The 22,828-nt window shown below is 37.3% G+C and overlaps 1 protein-coding gene across 1 annotated transcript in view; it reads right to left on the bottom strand.

Moving 5' to 3' along the window:
* Positions 1-22,828, bottom strand: part of PRUNE2 (prune homolog 2 with BCH domain) — a gene marked incomplete at both ends in the record, with an annotated part of 135,736 nt that overhangs the window by 76,192 nt on the left and 36,716 nt on the right. The window contains 2 exons of the mRNA XM_079549004.1: positions 16,589-16,683; positions 20,061-20,213. Of these exons, the coding sequence (XP_079405130.1) occupies positions 16,589-16,683; positions 20,061-20,213 (248 nt within the window). The remainder of the gene's footprint in view (positions 1-16,588; positions 16,684-20,060; positions 20,214-22,828) is intronic.

The raw sequence follows: 22,828 nt of genomic DNA, 5'->3' as shown, positions 1-22,828 counted from the left end.
AAACACTACAATACAACAATAATAATCAGAAACTAGAATGGAGTTGCAGGCATGAAATACCCAGCATACCTTAGGAAGTGCTTATATCTTTCCCTTGCATCTTGCAAATAAAAAGTTACATATGAGTATATATTGCTGTCAACATGACCCTCCTGCCAAATTACAGACAATCCTCTTTCAAATTACGTGCAATATCTACTCAATAAATAACCATTTATCATTCTTTACTGATCATTTAGATGTCACAAAGGACTGTCTCTGCTCCCTGCTAGCTTGGACTAGACACAACCTTGTGTATTTACCTATACACAAAACATGAGAAAAGGCAGAACACCAGAGTCCCCTTGAATTACATGAAGAACAGAAATGTATGTACATTTTTTTTCTGAAATGTTTCAATATATTAGATAACGATTTTTTCTTAAAGGTTTAAAAAATCAGATTTCACAGTACTGCCAGGACTATTATTTCTACAAGCACATCGGCTGAGACTCAGTGCAAAAACAGTGCATAAAAGAACTTCTAATCACAAAGAGCTTCTATCTGTACAGGTCGAATTGTGCATTTCTAGCAGATTTAAGCATAAGTGGTTATCCATTTGCAGCTGTTTCTGTGGAGTCAAACTTAGCTCGTATGTTAACAGATAACATTATTATCACATTTTGTGAAGAACGATGGCATCAAGCACAGATACATCACTGTCTATGTGGAATATTTGAAAATATGCTTGTTTTATGACTACTTACTAGTGGATCAAAAATATAACCAGATTAAACGCCACTTTAATTGTGTTCAAAATATGACTTTGGAAAGATTGAGGGTACAATACACAGGGGACTCCTCACTGCCTGGTTTACTTCAACCTTCCAACTACTTCCAGTTGTCAAAAGACCCTATAAATTGGCATTTTTTTAAATAGTCATAGCATTGTGTGTACAGATCCCAAGTAGTCACAGTGGCACCTGACTTCAACTGGCTAATATTCATGGAAATTTTAATGCATAAATAAAAATGAATAAAATGAGTACTTTCATGGTTTTACTCACCAGAGCATTCTGAAAATCCTTTGGATTTTACACTATTAGTACTATGAGTCCACAGGAAGTGAGGCTGAGGTTTGACTTCTGAGTAAATATTTGTTTATACTAAAAACACAACTCCATTACCTCAGAGGATCTGTGTAAGTGTAACTGACTGGAACATTGCAAACAATTAGGATAATGATATAAATAAAGAAAGAATTCATACTAGACCATAAAACAACCAGTATTTTCTATTTATTCACCTACAAGTATTTACAGATTATTTCCTGGAGGTCAACAAGATGCAGCATCCTAGAGAAGTATAAAAGCACCCAAGAATAAACAGAACAAAACTGGCCATTTCAATTAACTCCTGATCAAAAGATTGAACAAGAAGAAATCCCACATTACTACAAGAACCAATGTAAAAGTTGATCATGAAACCTATGGAACTCACTGCTAACTTGGGGAGATCGCTCTGAGACAGTTAGCAGGATCCAAAGAAAAGTGTCATATTTATTTGAAACAAATACCTGCAGTTGTTGCAAATAAAAGCAATGCTTGACAACTTTGAAAAAATGTTGTCTAATGGAAATCATATGATTGTTCGAAGAAAGATTATTTGCACTTTCCTCTATATCTGATGCATGCACAGTTTTTAATTATTTGGCTGAATCCTCAGATCTGCAATGGGATCATGCAGGCTCCTTGCTGAAAAAGAAAACATCCAAAGAGAAAGGAAAGTATGTGCATTACTGAAGCCTGTTGTACATATCATAAAGCACAGGAGAGGACTTCAACCAAGGCTTTTTCTATATAATTTTCATTTGTATCTACTTCCTATTAGTAATTACAATACCAATTGTGTAATGGCAGCAATTTCCTTATCCTGCAGTTTGAATCTGTTTAAGTAACAGAGATTTTCTGTTTCGACCACCGTAAAATATACTTGTTCCTAACTAGAAAACAAATGTATTTTTTTTTATTCATAATATCCCATCCCAATGTCAGAGATGGAAGCATTGATGAAAGAAGGGTCACTAGAGTTACTGGTGCATGCTCAATCCTTCATGCTTCTCTCCAGTGATTGTCCACACAGACACTTAGGACTAGTGCTGACAGTGTTCCAAAGAGTCCTTGAAGGACATTTATGGCATCAAAGTCACTAAAAGGAGAAGGTAACTCACAGAGAGAAAGAAAATAGACAGGCAACAGCAAGAGGAAGCCCTGGAGGGTGGGAGATTTTCAAAATATTGATGCTGAGAATTTCCATGATTTTAAGTCTCAAGAAAAAATCCATGCCAATATTTATTTTGTATCTCCATCTTAGTGTGTTCCTAGCAGTGAATCAGAGCATCAGCACATTCACTCAGCTGGTGATCTTCCTGTGGAGGCTCGGTGAAAAGCTAAGGCTCTCCATGCTACCAAGAGAGCAGCTATGCTTTCACCAACTGCCCGTCATGGAGAGAGCCTGGCCCGGGGGTCTGGCAGCATGCCAGCTGGTGCAGGGTCTAATTCACACATTGCTCCAGCAAGTCTGCCTCGTGGTGAGATACTCAGCATTGCAGTCTCTGCTAAGTCCCAGCTGAGGAGCAAATAAATATATACAGAACTGAATGCCACAAGTAGATGGGCTGAATCTGAATATGTTTCAGCTCAGTTTACAAAAAAAATGGGGTGTGGGGAGAATATTAATATTTTCATTGCCTTCTTTTTTTTTTTTCTGTTCACTCACTGTGTGTTTACCATAAATTAGACCTGCTGAGAATGTGATGCTGAGCAACCCATATGGCAAATACTCAACTGAGAAATGTGAAAGGAAAATCACTTTTTTGTTTCTAAATTATTTTTAGTTCCTTTATTTAGAAAGTCTTCTGTAACAGCAAATGCTAAGAAACAAACCACTAAGTGGTTTAGAATATAGAATATTCTATATTCTATAATATATATTCTATATTCTATAATATATCTATATTATATAATAATATAATAATGTATATTCTATAATATATCTATATTCTATAATATATATCTATATATATATTCTATAATATATTCTATAGAACATATAGAATTTAGAATATAGAAGAGGAATCAACAAACTTGAATGAAAAAAAAAAACAACACATTTTCAGTAGAGTATGATTCAATAATTGATGAAATCATTCAAAAGACAGCATACAGTACTCACTCAAGATTTTTGGCTTTAAAGCATAGGAGTTCATGGAACAAAATATATATTAGCATAAAGACTATTTATTCTATCTCTTCCCTCAGCATTTCTCTAGACAAAACAATCCACAGCTAGTGTAGGTGCATGCTGATCTACCAACAGTTCCTAATTTCAGGTTAAAAAAGAAAAAACAAAACAAACCTACTCAACCTTTTTCTTTTGTAAACTGTAGCAAACAGTTGGAGAAACAATCACCATCCAGGTGATTAGGTATCCAGGAAACCTAAATAAAAACACACCAATTTTATATTTGATAAAAGCTTGCTATGAGCTAGCAAACTCATTCCAGAAGGCCAACTGTATACTGGGTTGCATGAAGAGGGGTGGACAGCAGGACAAAGGAGGTGACTGTGTCGCTTTGCTCTGCCCCCTCATGAGGAACTATGTGGAGTACTGCACTCCCAGCACAAGAAATACATGGAGTTGTTGAAGCTAGTCCAGAGAAGGCCATGAAGATTAGAGGGGTGCTGTATCACTTCTAAGAAGAAAGACTAAGGAAGCTGGGATTGTTCACCTGTGAGTAGAGAAAGGTACACTGTGACCTTCCAGAACTTGAAGAGCGCTTAGAAATGGGAGGGCAATTTACTTTTCACATGGTCTGATAGTAGAGATAGGACAAGGGGGAATGGTTTTAAACTAAAATAAGGGAGATCTAGATTAGAACTGAGGAGGAAATTCTTTTCTCAGAGGGTTGCCAAGACAAGACATGAATACCCATCCTTGCAGCTCGTGTAGTCCAGGTTGGGAAATGTTGCCCAAGGCATTCTACAGTTCTATGAATTCTGAGGGTGGCCCAGAATACTGACCAATTCTCTCTGGTAAAGAAGTAAAGAAGATTCCCATTGGAATGTTTACACTTCTGTATTTGAAAGGCTGTAGTTATTTTTGTTTGGGTTTTGGTTTGTTTGCTTTTTTTTTTAAGAAATTATCAGACATTTGCTAGAAATATAACACAGCAGAGGCAAGAAAGTCTAACATAACAGGTGCGTCCTTACACCTGCTATTTACAGAGAAGGACTGTTAGGAGATATGAATGACAGAAACAGTCTTGAACAGAGTAACCACAAAATGTTCTCAATTCCTGGTGAAATCAGGAGACTGACTGGCAAAAATGCTACCTTGAACTTTCAGAGGGCAGACTTAGCACTGTTTAGAACAGAAGCTGGAAGAGTCCCTTCTGAGACAGTCCTAAAGGTCAAAAGGGGTCCAGGAAAAATGCATTAACAATAAAATGAGGGCCAAGCAGGATCTTCATCCTTTATTAGATGCATCAGGGAACACTGAGGGTGAGGAAAAGGCCTAAATGTCTCCTCTGCTTCTGCCTTTAAAAGTAAGAGCAGTCCTCAGGGTACTCTACCCTCTGAGTTGGAAGACAGGGATCAGAACCAGAATAAATACCTCGTAATTCAAAAGGAAATGACTTGCTACTTCACATAAACTATCACAAATCATCCACACCATAACGCTGAGGGAGAGAGCTGAAGTGCTCTCTAAGTGCTCTTCCATCATTTATCAACAGTCCTGCTAAGGCAAGGGAGGTCCCAGGTGATTAGGGACTTGCCAATGTTCCCCTCTACAGGAAGGGGTGGAAGGAATATTCAGGAAACTACAAAACTGTCAGCCTGACTCTGGTATTGGGGAAATCAAACAGTATGTTCAAAACAAGTAGGAGGTCAGTTCTAGAAAGCACAGGTTCATAAAAGGCAGGTCCTGCTTGACCAACCTCTTTTCCCTTTATCACCAAGTGATGCATATAGTGGATGAGGAAATGTCCTTAAGCTGCATCAGGGGAGGTTGAAGATGGATATTACAAACAAAAATACTATCTGAAAGAATGGTCAAGCATTGGAACACACTGCACAGGGAAGTGGTGGAGTCATCACTCCCAGAGGTTTCCAAGAAAAAGGGTAGATATGGCATTTAGGAATATGGTTTACTGGGCATGGTGGAGATGGATTGATGTTTCAACTAGATGACCTCAGAAGTCTTCTCCAGCCTCAGTGATTTCACAGTTCTATGATTCTAAGCGCCCAAGTTGGGAGTAAATAAATATCAAGTATAAATAAATATCAAGTATAAACTTCTGTTGACAAAGGGAGAAACCAACAATTAATTAACGCAAAAGAAGAAACATCCTACAAGGAAAACAGAATTCTGACATATTGTTTTGTATTCTGCTACCAACTACACAGTCCTCCTAGACTTGAGTGAAAGAACCTATCTTATATTCACATTCGTTATTTCCTTCTTGGAGACTGAAGATAACGCTCTCCCAGTCACAAAGGAGTTGTATATACCTGAATGGTCCACATCTACAGTGCAAATACCGTACAGTATAAACAATCTAGCATGATACAGTTTATCAACTGCCAGAATTTTCTATTACTGTAAACATATTGACCTCAGTAAACATCTTATTTTACAGCAGCATAAATATTGTGTTCAGGAAGAATGGAGACTGTAAGAATCCTGGAAAACAGCTGTCAGATACTAATTCATTGAGAGTGGCAAGATTAAAGCAGCAGAAAGTATTCAGTTGTTTCTGTGTTGTTTTTATTTTTTTTAACCTGATCAGTAATGAGAAGTTTGTGACACTGTAAAAAAAATAAATAAAAAAATCCACAAGAATAATGCAAACAGGAGAAAGGAAAATCTCTCCGTGCCTAAGTTTTCAGTGAAAGCATGTTTTATTCGTATAACCAGGAACACAAATATGAAGAAAACAACAGGAATCAATTTACTGAGACCAAATCCTTAAGAAAACTAATGAAAAAAAAATATTAAGCAGATACTTTTTGGGAACAATACACTGAAAAGCTCTCTAAGCCTTCAAATACTTCTCACTCTTATAATGATAATCATAAGTTCCATCTATACTTAGAAAATGAGATGAAAGATATCACAACTGTTTCATAAATTAGCACCCTGAAATTTTGTCAGACACAGCATTTGATTTCAAGCAAGCTCACAGCATACCCAGTTACATGCAGTTGTAAAGAAGGATCTTCCCTTTTACCAGAGCACACAAAAGCTGGGAAAACAAAACAAAACAACACAACAATTCACAGAGTACTTCTAATCAATTTAATTAATATAAAATTCCAAAATATTACTACATTTCAAAATGACTAAGCGCTGCAGGACTGAGCTCCTAATATGTAGCAGAAAGTATAAAGTTCATTGGTGTGTACTACTAACACGGGCTATCATAACGTTTACCGCTGATAAGCATTCACTTAAATTCCAGTTCAAAAATTGTTTATGTACACGATCTGCCAAACGGATTGGACAAAATGAGTATTTCAAGACACAGCAGATTTTTTTGTTTTGTTTTTCTGCACAAAGTACCACCATTCTAAATAAAGATTACATTATTTTACAGGTGTGTGTATGTTTTTCTAAATTTCATAATGAAAAAATAGAAAAGCGGTTATCAAGAAAGATGTTTGCTTCTTCCATATCTATCTGTCATTTTGTGTGGATATAACTGCAGTCTTATGCAGTAACACTAACACCAGCAAACAAAACATATTTTACTTATAGCTTGAATTATTTTGTAATCTTGGATCAACAGTTTAGTGCTCTATACTAAGTTGTTTCCCACGCAATAGGCAAACAAAAAAAAAAAAAAGCAAATTTAATTTTTCTGTAATATTTATATGGCTGTTACTCATATTATGTCTCCTTATTTTCATGCATCATGTCCAGATCTTAAAGTATTAAGTGTTCAAGTTATGTTTTACATTAACATAAGTAAAAGTATAATGTATTTCACACACAAAAAATTATTTTTATGCTGAACATTTCTCAAAACAGCACCTCCCGCTGTCAATGTCTATGCCCCATGAACAGCTGAGCTGAAATGCTACTGACAAGAACTAGGAGTGTATATAAATGATGAATTAGTCAGCTTTGTAGAAGTCAGGAATGCAGTTCAATAATGATACTATAGATATTGCTTTATTTAGCTGAGAGATATGTATGTTACAAAGCCATATTTCATAAAGATATTTAACATGTATAATAAAGATTTTATGTAGAGAAACACATTTCATAAACAATACAAAAGAAAATACAGTTTATCTTCCTGAATAATATGCTTGTAAATACAAGCACATTTTCATGGTAAATGTTAGTATATTAAGCTAATGTGCATCTTTATTCATTTAATCATTCTAACAGCTATTTTACTTTGTTTATTAACTTTTGAGCCAAGATTAAGCAAAACAATAGCAGAGACCAAATTCAGAATAAATGTTAGATAAAATTTAAAATATGAAGTCTATTTCTTCAGACACCAAAATAAACTGAAAATCAACACACATTCTATTGCAGAACTGGTATTGTATACAGAACTGTATACCTCAGGCAAGAGGTGATACTGCAAGTACACAATTTCTGATGCTTCTGGTTTACTACATGAGTCATGAAAGCAGTATAGAAGGAAATAACCAAATTCATCTTTCAAATATTACTTTAATAACATAGGCTTAAACATAGGTTGATTTGGACTCGCTGATAAATAAAATTGTCTTGGCAAATTTTAGTAGCTCACTTTCTTTTTCATGTCACAGTGGACTCTAATATATACCTTGCCTGATACGTTCCATGACTTCACATGGACATATTTTAGTGAGTAGGGGCACTTCATCCCATATCATCCTCATATGGTCTCCTGGAAATAATCTGGTCTTAATTTAAAACTACATGCAACCCTGGTAATCATTATAATCAACATTAACAAGCTCTTAATCTAAGGTTCTTCCTACCAGTTTCTTTTCACACCTTTGAAGATGAAGAAATAACTGCAACGGAGAATTCAGCAGGTCTGATTCAGCTCTCCCCACCTTGGATCGTACTTACTCCAGTTGAGGTACTTAGTCTGACCTGAGGCGTCAACATAACAGCCACCATCCTCCAGAACACTACATTCTGACATTTAAATATGAGTGTGGTATTTACATTAATGCATGTCTGACTGCATTACACAGTCCTGCAAGGGGACAACTTAACCCTGCTAGTGCTTCTAAAAAAGCCAATGCAAGTATATTTGAGTTTTGTGTACTATATATGCTTACATTTTTCTACAGGCACATCTCACACACTGACATTTTAAGACCTTAATTAAGGTTGATTTATTTACAAATGGTATGTTTTCAACTCTCAGAAATGATGTATTTAATGTTTTATTTTTAAACACAATTAAAAAATAATATATAAATATATACATACTGCAAATGTAATACAGATAACAAATTCATTTAAGCCCATTTATGCACATTAGTGACACACCATGTGGCAGAAAGACTAGGACTACAAGAAGACCCCTTGGCGATTTATTTTATATTAAATCCCTAATGGCCTCTTCTCATCTTTGCAAAAATATGCACAAAAGTCCAGACTATGCAGCCATTGAAATGAATGGTTATTTATTTGCTAAACGAGAACCCTATGTTTAATGTTCCTTAGACATAAGGTAGTCTGCAAAAGTCGCATTCCTACAGCTCCATACATCATTTATTTTACATACCCTAACTTCTCACAACAGGCATCAGAAAAATATCTCTACACAGCGTTGCTATTGTAAGTTACAGAGAATTTTGTTTCTATTTCCATTACTGGAAGATTAAATGTTAACATGTTTACTTGGGGCTTTCTTCTTGTTTTGTTTTTAGCATTAAAAACAAATTCATGTGCCAATTTGATGTCATTTAAAATATGTTTATATTTATACCACAAGAAAAAAAGTTCCCAAATGTGTAACTATAGTCCAGTCATTACAGACAGACAAAAAAGGTTCAAACCTTCAAACAAGCATGTTGGAGATTCACACAACAACACTTAATAGCCTACCTATCACTTGTTTTATGTGCACCAGCTGAATCTGAGATCCTTGCTTTGTGCATCTTATGGGTACTGTCACAATTTTTTGCTATATACATATGAACTAGAACAAGCAAGCAGTGTAGCTGCATGTCAAGCTACTATTAAAAAAAATGTAAAAATTAAATTGCACCTCTGAGATCAGACTATCTATCTGCTGGGCAGCAGATCCACTGTGCTTCCAAACATCCAAATTTCCTATGTTCTCATAAGTTGCTCAGTCACTTTGAGTTTCTCTATGACATAAAGAGTTCCTCTAAGACGAGAAAACTTCTTGCAGAGCCAGTACTCTTGGTACTATTCTCAATTTGTTTGGACTAGTAGGTGGTATCAAATAAACTGTTTGCCCTACTATCAGTGGACTGCCTGAATTATCAGTGGAGGAATTTGATTTTTCTATTGTCCAAAATTATTTCTGCAAGGAGATAGAATAAATTTTCATGGAACAGAAGATACAGGACTCAGTCCAACAAATGCATTATTTAGTTTGAACTCCAGGAGCGATTTCAACTAAAGGGATCATGCATGGAACCTGAACTTTAGTCCACTGTAGCAGACTTACAAAAGCAGAAAATAGAGTTCAGTTTAGCGTTCATTTCTCAGGAAAAAAATTACTTTCATGGAAAGTCACATTGAGAAGATATTTCTCATTTCCAAGAGAATTCCAGCAGAGAAAAGCAAAACATACTCTCAGGGTATAACATAATGTAATAGAAATTAACTACAATGCATGCATTGAATTTTGCTACAATATCCTATGAGTAATCATTATTATGACTTGGGGAAACTTTGTGATAAAGGGCAACAAAAATAATTGTAATATGGGCTTTGATGCTGTTTTTCCCCCCTATATTTAAAAAAAAATGCCGCTATGCAGAGACAGAAGTCTGATTTCAACTTATAAGCTTTAATGTCACCCAAATCTTCGAAGACGAAGAATAACGGTAGTTATTTCAAAAAACTGCAAAGCTTCACACAAATTCTTATTGAAATCTAAACACTTCCCTCCCTTCATGCCACCACTTCCTATTCCAGCAACATCTGAAAGCTTTTCCTTTCTAAGGATACTTAAACATCATCCCGCTAACAACCAGTAAGCCAATAGAGAATGGATCTAAATTACACACTTTTGAATAACATCAGCACTGACATACAAACAAAGTATTGAGAGCAATGCACTATTAGTTTCTGCATTCACATCTTTCTTCAAAAGAAACCGTTGAGAATAGGAGCCTGCCTTTAATATTCTACGTGCATGAATATTGTTACGAGATAGCACTCAATAACTGTATTAACTTACAACTGATGACTTATTAGTTACTATCATTTCCTTCCCTATAAAATACAGAGCCTAGAAAATATTTTCACAGGTAATATGAAATATGTATCATAAGTAATAGAAACAGGGTTTATAGCAACATAACTAGCACAGACTTCAATTAATTTAACCACATGACACACTCAAGAAACAAAAGATTAACATTCTCAGCTAAAGACAGGAAACTGAGGAAACAAATGATTTATCTATCTTCTTGAAGAGAGCGTAAAACAGGAGGGGGAACGTCTGTTTACGAGGATGGATAGTGATAGGACAAGGGGGAATGGTTTTAAACTAAGACAGGGGAAGTTTAGGTAAGATATTAGAAGGAAATTTTTCACACGCAGGGTGGTGATGCACTGGAACAGGTTGCCAAGAGAGGCTGTGGATGCCCCATATCTGGAGACATTTCAAGGCCACGCTGGAGGTGGCTCTGGGCAGCCTGGTCTGGTTGTTGGTGACCCTGCACATAGCAGGGGGGTTGAAACTAGATGATTACTGTGGTCCTTTTCTACCCAGGCCATTCTATGATTCTGTGATCTAACATAGGAAATCAGTGGCAAAGAAGGGAAACAGGAACAGGTTGTGGGTGCCCCTACCCTGAAGGCATTCAAGGCCAGGCTGGATGGGGCTTTGAGCAACCTGGTTGAGTGGAGGTACCTCTTGCCTATAGCAGGGGGATGGATCTAGATAATATTAAAGGTTCCCTCCAACCCAAACCATTCTATGATTCTAGGATTCTAGGGTTCTATGAAAGAAACTTACCTCCAGGCCAAGATCTGTCTAAAAAGAACTTCCATCTTCCCAAGTATTGAGTATTTTTTTCAGAATTTACTCTCAACAAAAATCTGTAAACTTGCCAGAAATATTGCAAAATAAGAAGCCCACAAAATTATCTGATGATGTGTTTCTGAGCGCGTGAGTTAGGATATCAGACTTAATGATTTCTGTCTTCACTATAGTGGAAAGTTGGCAGAAATCAGAGCTAAAACACCTTCTTTTTTCATTATATATATCCGTATATCACACCAGAAGATGCATGCTTTTGAGCAGTTTACAATATAACTACAGAAACACTGTATTTGGTTTCAGCAATATCAGCTATACGATAAAACACTGAATCAAAGCAAATAATTGAGCCTATAGAAAGCAGTTTAATGAAAAATGCTTTTACTTATCTGTTGATTCAGGAAATAATTTGACCTTGTGAAATTTCTAAAGAAACAATCACATACACATATTTGCCACCTGCAGCAAGTCTGCGCTTCACGTTCCCTTAGTCAGGTAATGTCTGCAGAGCACTTTCAGGATGAATATAAAATTAGCATGATAATTGCTGAAAAAATCCAAAAGCCATTAAAATTTCTGAATTTTCAGGTCGTAACCAAAATCTAAATGGAACACTGAACTGGACAGTTTTGTTTGTAATTCCTTAATGAAAACCATGTTTCCAATACTAAGTGAAATAATTAGCACAGAACGTTTTTGCAAGCCACCCACTTTACCACAGTGAGACCATATCATCCCCAACAGCTAAAATTAATTAATTAATTAATTGATTGATTAATTAATTAAAAATGTCTCATACTATAAAATACTGTAAATAAGAGAGTTCAGAAAATGCTTGAGCAAACTGCAGTAAGGCAGAAAATTCAAACCAGACAACGAAATTAACAATCTTTTTTAGAACAAAGTATGAGTTTATAAATGTCACAACTGAAAAAAAAGTAGTTACTCTTCTGAAAAAAATAACACTTTAATATATTCACAGCAAAAGGTGGAGAAGCCCAATAAGTAATGTTAAGAAATAAAAATACCAAAGTTATGATTAGAAATAATCTGTCTTCAGTAAAACTCCGATCATTTGTTCTTTTTACCTATAACGGAATCTACTTTTCTTCCTCAACAGCCACTAGATGCACTCACAGACAGAAAACTGTGAAACTTCTACTGTCTGATCAACAGGTATTGCCACTCCTTGAGTAAACTGTGCTATCATCAAATGTTACACAGTTGTGGAGAAGGGTTTGAAGACTGGCCTGCTTTTAGGACTGTGAAAACTTACTGTTGCTAAACTCAATTTGCCACAAGGAATAGTTTCAGGTCATAATGACTCTGAACAGTCAAGATGGAACTTGGATGTGTGGAGCACAAGACCTACACTCTACATAGTCTATGAAACAATTTAAATAAACTATAATGCTAAATCTACTTCCTAATTACTAGCCCAGTCTACATATCATTCACTGAAACTGACAAAATGAAAAAGGAAGATTTAAAAAAAAAAAAAAAAAAAAAAAAAGCGGTTACCCCCCTAAATAAAATGATTCCAGGGCAGATTCCAGGACTTTGGGATCTCCCTATTATGAACAAGCAGTCATCATTGAAAAATGGGGTCCCTTACGTTTTATGGGAAATATCTCCTCATATCGCATGATAGATTACTTTCAGCGACTTAGCAAAGATATACTGATCACGAAAGAAAGACAATTTGTTGCTTCCACAGTGGCGTAGCCACTATTAAATGCTTTAAATCATATGGAAATGAGGAATAATACTATAGAGAATGAAAACCAACTTTTGAAAGACTGTATCAAAAAGTTAGAGCAAGAACTTGGCATTTAACAGGTAAAGTGTTTTGGTGAATGGCCCAGAAATAGCCAAGTTGGCCACCATGACTGTCCATCCTGCTCTCAGGCAGAGGTTATATGCGGGTAACCAATATCCTGATGAAAACCACTCTATAATAGAATGATCTAACATAGGATATATATAGGACCTAACATAGGCCTGCTGTATGGTATGGCCGAATAAATCTGATATACCTCTACATACAGGGATGTGGTCCTCCATGGAGGACCTTCAAAATTATATCCATGAACTAGGAATAAGGGAAGCAATTTATGAAGATACATTTGATGGCCCTGATACGGTCAAATTCTCAGAAGGGATGAGAGACTTAATTCTACAGCAAGCTCCCTCTCATCTATATGGTACTTTGGTCTCTATATTAAATCCCCTGATGGCCTCAGAAGTGGTAGTCCAGCAGGCTGCCCCGTTAGTGGCCAATCTAGGAGAAACAGAACACCTGCAGACCAGGCACAACATTCGAACATTAGAAGAAGCTGAGGTCCTGCTGGTGACTAAAACCAAGATGCTGGCTACTCAAGCTCTTCGACTGGGACCCATAAGGGTTTCCCAAAAAAAAATGTTTAATGACTTTATTTGGGCTTGGGTCCAATTTGCTAAGATTGAATGCCAGCTCAACCATGTCTTTCTCCAGTTTTAGATACAACTAAAGGACAATCAAAAATTTCAGAACTACCCTAAGAAACCAAGGGTAAGGGCTATAGAGAGAATACCAACAATGACACAGAACTTAGAAGGTTTCATTGTTCCTAATAGGAAAAAAAAGCCATCTCAGGTGTCTCAGTCAACGATGCCTGAGCCACCTTAAGCAAAAGAATTGGCCATAGCACAATTCATGGCGTGACAAGGGATGTTAGTCCCGCTAGGGCCTCCAGATGGGACCGGAGGCCCTACGTAGAATTAATGATTTATTGGTCCCGAAAAAATATTCAGAGAGTAATGGCATTAGTGGACACCAGAGCAGAAACATCAATTATCTACAGAGATCCGACCAAATTTGATGGAGACAGAGTGATGATTGGTGGTTTTCAGGAACAGACTATTACTGTCACCCAAACATGGTTGAAATTGAGGGTTGGGCATCTCCCACCCCAGGAGTATAACGTATCTATTGCCCCACCCCAGCAATACATCTTGGGCATAGATATTCTATGGGGTCTGTCTCTCCAGACAACTGTGGGAGAGTTCAGACTTCGACAGAGATGTATCAGTATCCGGGCGTTGCAGGCAATATTAAGAGGCCATGAGAAACCTGGGCCTATTTGCCTGCCAAAACCATGCCGGATTACTAACATAAGACAGTATGGACTCCCGGGTTGGCAAGATGAAGTATCAAGAACAGTGAAGGAATTAGAAGGGGGGGGATGACGAGGGGGATGGTCAGAGCAGCCAATGGGCAGAACTGCGAGCCGTGTGGATGATTACAACCAAGGAACCTGGTGATGGCATCCTGAATATCTGTACAGATTGTTGTGCTGTGTACCGGGGGCTCACTCTTTGGACTGCACAGTGGGCCACCCAGGAATTAACTATCCATGCCCGGCTGATCTGGGGCAAGGACATGTGGTTAGACATATAGAATACGGTCAAACACAGGACTGTACGTGTCTATCATGATTCTAGTCATCAGCCTCTACAGTCACCAAGAAACAATGAAGCCAATACACTGGCCTGAGTTCAATGGATTGAGAATTCACCATCTGAGAACATCGCCCGCTGGTTACATCAGAAGCTGCGGCATGCAGGACAAAAGACAATGTGGGCAGCTGCTAAAGCATGGGGACTGCCCATACAGCTACCTGACATCGTCCAGGCATGCCGGGATTGCAATGCTTGCTCTAAGATGAGACTGAGATCGTTGCTTGAAACGTGCCTGAAACAACAGTCCATCTTGCTAGAGGACACAAAATAATCTTCTGCTCCCTGCCCCTGAGAATTTAGATCCAGGTACCCACAGAATAAAATAGCCTTGGAAGGTGCAGGTAAGACCCAAATGGTGTGGCCTATTTGCACCTTGGGGAAGACCGTTGGAAGTGGGAGGCTCAGTAGTCCCTCCAGTAATAGGTACATGGCCTACTGATATTGTGGTCAACACTTTGATTTTCATTGCTAAAGGGACCGCCATCATGCCCCTTTGGCAGATCAGGACACCCCCGTTGGTGCCTGATATTAGTATGACATATGGCCAGAAGGTGTGGTACAGGCAGTCAGGACATGCCCCAGTACAAGCGGAAGTGTTGACCCAGGACAGAAATACAGTCTGTATCTTGCCCTGGAGAGCAGACCTTCCCCTCCTGGTACCTCTGAAACATCTGTATTACTCCCTGTGAGTCTGTGAGCCTTCAGGATCACAGGAAGGAATGAAATGTCATCGAAGCATTCCAGTGTTACTGTCAGATCATGTGCAACACCCGGTGATGGTCTATGTGGGACTGATGGAACGTGGGATGGACATGCACCTCATGACTGCATGCCTCCAGTAACATCATTGAGCACTGGCCCATAAAAGAATATCAACGTTCACCGATAGTAACTCATTTTTAATTTTACCAACATGCATCGTGATGGAAATTGCATAAGCGTCGCAATATATCCGATCTCTGTATTAGGAAAAGCTCACCCTTTAGTCAACCTGAACAAGTGGAGTGTATGGGAACTGCTGAATCATGGCCTGAGCCTCTGATTAATCACCTGAGGCAAGCAGTGAGTCAGCCACGGGAGCACAGGTGAAGGCAATTCACCTGTGCTGCTGGAAGGGGTGGAGCCTGACTCCACCTCTCCTAGACCCATTTAAGAGCTGGCTACCAGGGGGGAAGGATCTTTTCTGGAGATCCACTCCACTGGAGTTTTCCATCCAAGCCTAGGATATAGGTGAGTGTACCTATCATTTCTGTTTCCTGCTTTGGTGTAACAACTATGTAGCCAAGATCTCTGCTATACCATAACATCTGTACATTCATTAATTGTACACATAATTACACAAAACATATCACAGAAGTTTTCTATAAGAAGCTGCAAAATGTTTGGGACTGGTTGAGAAAGAAAATACTAGCAGCCTCTTTCAGGCTATAGCAGGGACACAGTTTTAGGGTGTAAGGAACATAAGGATACAATCTCCTTTCTGAGAGCTGAGGAAATGCTACATCAGATATGTAAATTGTACAGCACAACAGAAGTGAAAAGTAGGACAAAACACTACTGAAGTGTGACTAGAAACCTTCAGACTGCCCAAAGGCTGCAGTTTGCTGGTGTTGCTGTCTTATACACCATGGAATTAACTAATAGGAAGAAATAATCAGAAGTAAAACATTGATAGTCAGATCACAAACAGCTACTCTTCCAAAGTTAGTGAAAACTCTGCTCATATACAAGGAGTATATGCCTATATATAAAAAAAATATAAGGTTCAAAATCTTTGTTAAAGAGCGCTTTCCTTACGCATTAGGGCTAGTTACCAACTACGTTATTTAGGCTTTCTCTTACCTCTAGTGTCATGTGCACAGTGCTAATTGCTATCTTGATTTCTCCATCTGAAATCTCCTTGAGATCTTTCAGCATAACTTCCTCGATGCTTATGCCTGTGTCAGAAAAAAAGAATTTGAATACATCCAGACACTCGTAGCTGAACAGATACAGCAACGTTAATTAAAAACACAGCTTGAACTTTAATTCTGTGACTTCTGAACTTCAGGACACGCTACCAGAATATTAATATCAAATGAATGCTAATAATTAAATCTTAAAATTCCCAGGCAATTTCTTTAAGAAAGGAACAGATTAAAAGAACAACAAAACAAAACAAAAAAACAAACAACAACAATCAATAAAAGCACAGAAACAACAAAGGATGAAGAGTTAAGTTTCCTGCAAGGAAATGAAATTATGTGAACATTCACACTTGTTAGGTTAAATGAATTTCAGTTACTGATAAAGGAATACAGAGACCATCCTTATGTCACTGGAAATACTTCTGGAATAATACCCTGAAAAGTGTGTGTGGAATATTACGGTATTTGTAAAATATAAAGCCATTCAATCTTTTCAGTTTTCTTTACAAATTGATACCACCAATGGACTTATGTAAATCAAACAGTAAATGTCCTTCCTGGATATACGTGTACAATAAATACAGAAGCTCATATTATCAGCAGAAACTAGAGAGTAAAACTACAGAGGAAAAACTGGAATTGCTTTGGAGTATAAGGGGACACATAAATATAGTTAAGTACAATATATATAAAATCTGCATGACTAAGTTTCTTCAATAATAGATGCTTGACTTAAAAAGCTGCATAATAAATATATCATATCTAGAAGCACAGATGTAATATACCATCCAAAATACAAAGGAGCCATATAGCTATACAAACAAAACTAAGAGCCACTTAATCCAGTGTAAAGTGGCAAACAAAATGTCAGCAGACTTTAAAAGCTTTGCTAGATAATATCCAAAATGATTTTGCATGACTGATTTTTCAGAGGGATCCAAATACCCACTTACAGCCAAAGAAATGAATTCTCTTGATACTGTTTCTGTATTAAGTCCAGCTACTGCATTACTATACTACTGTATGGAGTCCAAGTAATGCATTCAATCTACTGACAATCTGATGGCCATATATTATGAGTCTGTCCTTTTAAAAATATTTGTATGTACCCTATGGACTTACTGGTGGGCTACAGACCAGTGAACCTCAAATAAGTGAATTAACAACTGAATTCATTAATTCAAGTCAACTAATAATATCTGCATGAAATCAGGATTTCTTTCCTTAATTTTATTCTATTTTGCCAATTTTTCCTAACAACCTAAAATAGCAGGTGCATAATGTAGAATGTTCAGCAGAAATAAATCTCTTCAAAGGACTTCAGAAATTCATTGGCACTTTATAAATATAAATACTATGACATATGTATGTCTGTACCTCATAATACCTAGCAAAGAGTAGCTATGAAACTAAACAAAAAAAAAAAAAAGAAGCTTCTTAAGTAATGTCAGTATAAACCTCAGGAAACTATCCAAAAACTTATAGCCCTGAACTAATTTAGTATGTGACCTCAGTGAAAGAAAGAGGAAAGGAAAAAGTATCTCAAGTTCTGTCCTTAACTACCATTTCAGATTAAATGTCTGAAATCAGATGATTCAGCAAATGGGCAGGCAGATAACAGTGGAAAAAAAACAATGCAAGTCTGCACGGCTGCTGTAGCTACCTGAAATATCTTATAGAAAAGTATCTTAGTAGTTCAGTACTCTTAGCTAACAACTTAGTAGCAGATGGCACTGAATGAAGATAGTAAAAAATATGGGAGTTATTATATGAATTTTCTTCAGCCTCTCAGAGAATAACTTCACAATCCTGTTATCAAATATTGTGTTGAAATATTTCCAGTATTGATCACTAAAAATGTGTCAAAATATCTTCAATTATTTCTAGTACAAGTAAATGAAAGAACTGCAGTTTTCCCACTACTTCTTTAGTTTCAGTCAAAGTCATTCCACTTGTACAGAGCCCTAGAAGTTGACATCTTGATATATTTGGGAAGGTTCACAAGATAAAATCCACTCTTACTACAGGTAGGTAACTGCAGCACTGTTCTGGACATGGCCTAAAATATTAATTATACCTTGAATCTGAGTCTCAATTAATCACAGAATAGCTTGGGTTAAAAAGGCCTTCAAGGCTCTACAGGGGGATCTGGACAGGCTGTATCTATTGGCTGAGGTCAGTTGTGTGAGATTCAACAAGACAAGGGTTCCGTGTCCTGCACTTCAGTCACAACAGCTCCATGCAATGCTACAGGCACTGGGCAGTGGAAAGATGCTGTGAGGAAAAGGATCTCAACATGAACCAGCTGCGTGACCGGGTTGACCAAGAAGCCAAATGGGATCTGGCGTATATCAGAAATTTTCTCAGAAATACTGAGAAAGACAGAGAGTTGCAGGAGTTTCCACTTCTGTGGAACAACAAAGCACCGGAGGTGAAATGTGTAGATGTGGCATTTAGGAATATGTCTAAGTGGGAACGGTGGTGATATGTTGGCAGCTGGACTAAATGATCTTAGTGCTTTTTTCCAAATTCAACAGATTCCATGATTCTATGACAATCAGACTACGTAAAAATTTGGTCTCCCTCTTGTTTATAAGCTCACTTTAAGTTCTGGAAGTCTGCAATTAAATCTCCCTAAAGCCTTCTCCAGACTGAACATCCCATCTCCCTTAGCATTTCTTCATAGGATTGTTGTGCCAGTCCTCCAATCATCTTCACAGCCTCCTCTGGAAAACTCTATTTTCCTTGTTCTGGGGGCCCCACAGCTGCATGCAGTACTCCAAATAAAGCTTCTGGAGGGTAGAGCAGAAGGGAACGATCACCACCCTTGCCCTGCTGCCCATTCCTCTTTCAATGCAGCCCAGGATACAGTTGGCCTTCCTGGCTTAAGGGGTGCACTGCCATCTTGTTAAACTTTTTATCCACCAGAGCCTCCAAGTCTTTGTATCACAACTGTGATTCTACAAAAATATCTGAGTAGTTTATACTTGTAAAGCAAGTATGTGAAATAACTTAGTGTTTACTTTATCTGAAAATCACAGAACAGTTGAGTTTGGAGTTGATCTCTGAAGGTCATCTGGCTCAAACTCTACAGGAAAATCTAGGACTGCCTAGGACTCAGGCAGCTTTTGAAGATCTTGAAGGAGGAAATACCACAACCTCTCTGGGCAACTTGTGCCAGTGCTTAGTCATCCATAAAAGCAATTATCTAGAAGTTCTCTAGTTTCTCAAAATCTCAGAAATCACAATTCTGTGATTAAAAATTTAAGTCATTTAACTTTAAATTTAACTACATGTAAATGTCATTGAAAAGCATGCTGCTGCTACTCTTAAAACACATAATTAGCCAAACTACTCAGTTTTGCTTGGGTTCACAAAATCTGTAAAATATCTAAAAAACTGATTACCTTGAGGGTTAAACCGAGTATCCTGGAGAACAGAGATAATTTCCTCTCGTGGGGGAAGATCTGGAAACTTTTCCTCTAGTATTGACAGCAGTTTCTCCTGCTGCTCTGTAATTGTGTCAGCCTCAGAAGACATGCACTTGAAGAGAATGCTTCCTGAAATTTTGAAAGGCAAAAATCAATACCTCCTGTTAACATTGAAGAGATACCACAGGAACAAAAATGTTTACATTATCCTTTCTTTCCTATTTGGAGCTTGCTTCCATAAGTGAGTTAACTGGATTGGATATCAAATACTTTCCAAGCAGAATAATATTCCAAACATGGAGAGTTTCTAAGATCTAAACTGGGCATCTTGTTAGGATCTATGCTACAACTACATGGCTACTTCCAATACTGTCATGGTTGTGCAGAATGTTTGTGTGTGTCCGATACAGTTTTGCAGCACAGCCACCATCTGGCATTATGTTGTAATGCTTATTCATCTAAGCATTAGGTCAAGTGTTGGGATGCTTGGAAACAGTAAAAACGCATTGCCAGCTTTACTTCTACAGACACCAGTGAAGCAATCATAAACAGGCAATATGCGAAAATAGAAGATATACCATCATCTGAACACACATAAATTAAACTGCTTATACTTAAATAGTTGTTGCTGTTATTTGTGGGGGGTTTTTTTGTTTTTTTTTTTTTTTAAATCAATTTTGCTGCATTGCTTGCAGCAAATGAGGACTTCCAGAGGGAACTATTTCCAGAATTTTTTTAAATATTCCTGAGGATAGCAAATACAATTTACCGAAGGCATTACGGATAAGCTAAAAAAAATATGATGTGACACAAGATGATGGTCATTTCAGCATAACTGACTCTAGCTGAATCCTTGTCAATGAACATATGAAAAAAAACACATCACAAAATGATATACAGAATTTTAAAGGTTAAAAGAAATACAGTTCAATAAATAACTTCTTCATAATTGGTACTTACGTTGGCTCTTACAATACAGAGGTGAGTTTGATTTCTTTTCAGACCACTATTGCTACATGAAATATTCCTGACACTGCTGGAGGTCTAAAGCCACTCTCTCATGCCTTGGAGACTAAGATCCCACTTATTAATATATCCAAGGACAGCCTTCACTCCCAATTACTCACATTAAATTAAGGATAATAAAATCTTACAAGTCAGCATTGAAATTATTTACTACTATGCTGTACACGGGGATTTCAAACAAGAGTATGATCACATTGCAACATGACAGGTCAATGAGAAAATCATTGCAATAATATAAGATAGTTCTTACAATCCAAAATGTTGAGTCTTTAGCAAACAGCCAAGAGACAGACATAACCATCCCCAGTCTCACCAGGCTGACAAGAATAGTGTTTTATAAGGATAGGTATATATGCCATAAAGCACCAACAGCCAGGGTTCTTGAATAGAAGATAAATAGATACTGTTCCCTTCCTACTATTTTTTATAGTTAAAACTATTTTTTATCTATCTGGAAGCCTCAACCTTTCCTTGCTGACCTCTTTCTGTATTTTGACTGGGGACAGTATCTTCAAATAGCAGAGTAAACTTAGAAATTTGGGGATTTATTATTTCATGTAAGAAGGAAATGCAGTCACCCTGAAATAAGAACTCAAGACATTTTAGAAAGCTTTTTAAAAAGGCTTTTTCCCCTCTTTTCTTCCTTTTTCCCTCCCTTGTCACTGCAATACTGTAATGCTTACAATTGTTAACTTTTCTAAAAGGGTGAAGGGAAGAAAAAGAGACTTTTAAAATTAATAGGATACCAGCATTCTTTCATTCTTTAACAGTATGCTCATCAACAGGAAAGAAAGAAAGGCACACACTTCTCCCACGCTATGTATCTCTGGGAAGCTTAAGATGCCAGCTATTTGAAAAAACAAACAAACAAACAAACCAAAAAAAACCAACAGTTAACACGAGGTAAATTTACTTGGCCAAAGGTCACTAGTCCACTTAGTCACATGCTCCCTCATAAGTACTTGCTGTAAAAGAGATGCATGGGCTCAGAAAACTCCTGTAGAGTTCACTGAGTGCTGGTGCAACTCCCCACGGGTTTCTGAAAGCATGATGGAGGCTGCTTTGTCTGCTGACAAGCAACAAGAAAATAAATTTATAATAGGTAATAAAAGATTAAATATTATTTTTTGCGTATATCATACTATGTTACAGATTTATTCTTTTTTAGAGGGAAAGGTCACTAGAAAATGGGCTAGACCTCTTAAAAAACAATATGCATTTTATTCTTTTTGCAAAGCAGTTTGGAAGTGAAGCACTAGTTTTGCCAAAAGCAATTGCTGCACATTAATATTAAACATGATCTAATGAAGGCAGAAGCCGTTTTGGGAAAACATTAAGAACAGCACAAGCATCTCCTGAATTATAAGTTTATGGCTGAGAGAAACAGTACAATGAAAATATAGGCATTTCTCCTGTTGAGGTTTTGCTCCACAGTCTGCAAAAACAAAGGACAGGGAAAAGGGGAAAAGCAACACTTCCTGATGGAAAGTATACTTTGTCATCCCCTGCCCCCCCTTTCTATTTTCTCTCCTTCCCTTCACCCTCCAAAAAAACAACATTACAAATCAAACCAGAACTACAGACAGACCCAAGCAAGCAGTCTTCCCTGTAATTAACATTAAAGCTGGAATACAATGTAATTTGGGGGGGGCACTACCTCCAAGAAAACTGTGTCCATACATAATAAAATTATCTATTCAACCAACTGCAGCTTTTAT

This window comes from Tetrao urogallus (genome assembly GCF_951394365.1).
Source record: "Tetrao urogallus genome assembly, chromosome: Z".
In the NCBI taxonomy this organism is placed as follows: Eukaryota; Metazoa; Chordata; class Aves; order Galliformes; family Phasianidae; genus Tetrao; species Tetrao urogallus.
This window is presented reverse-complemented; position numbering and strand designations above follow the sequence as displayed.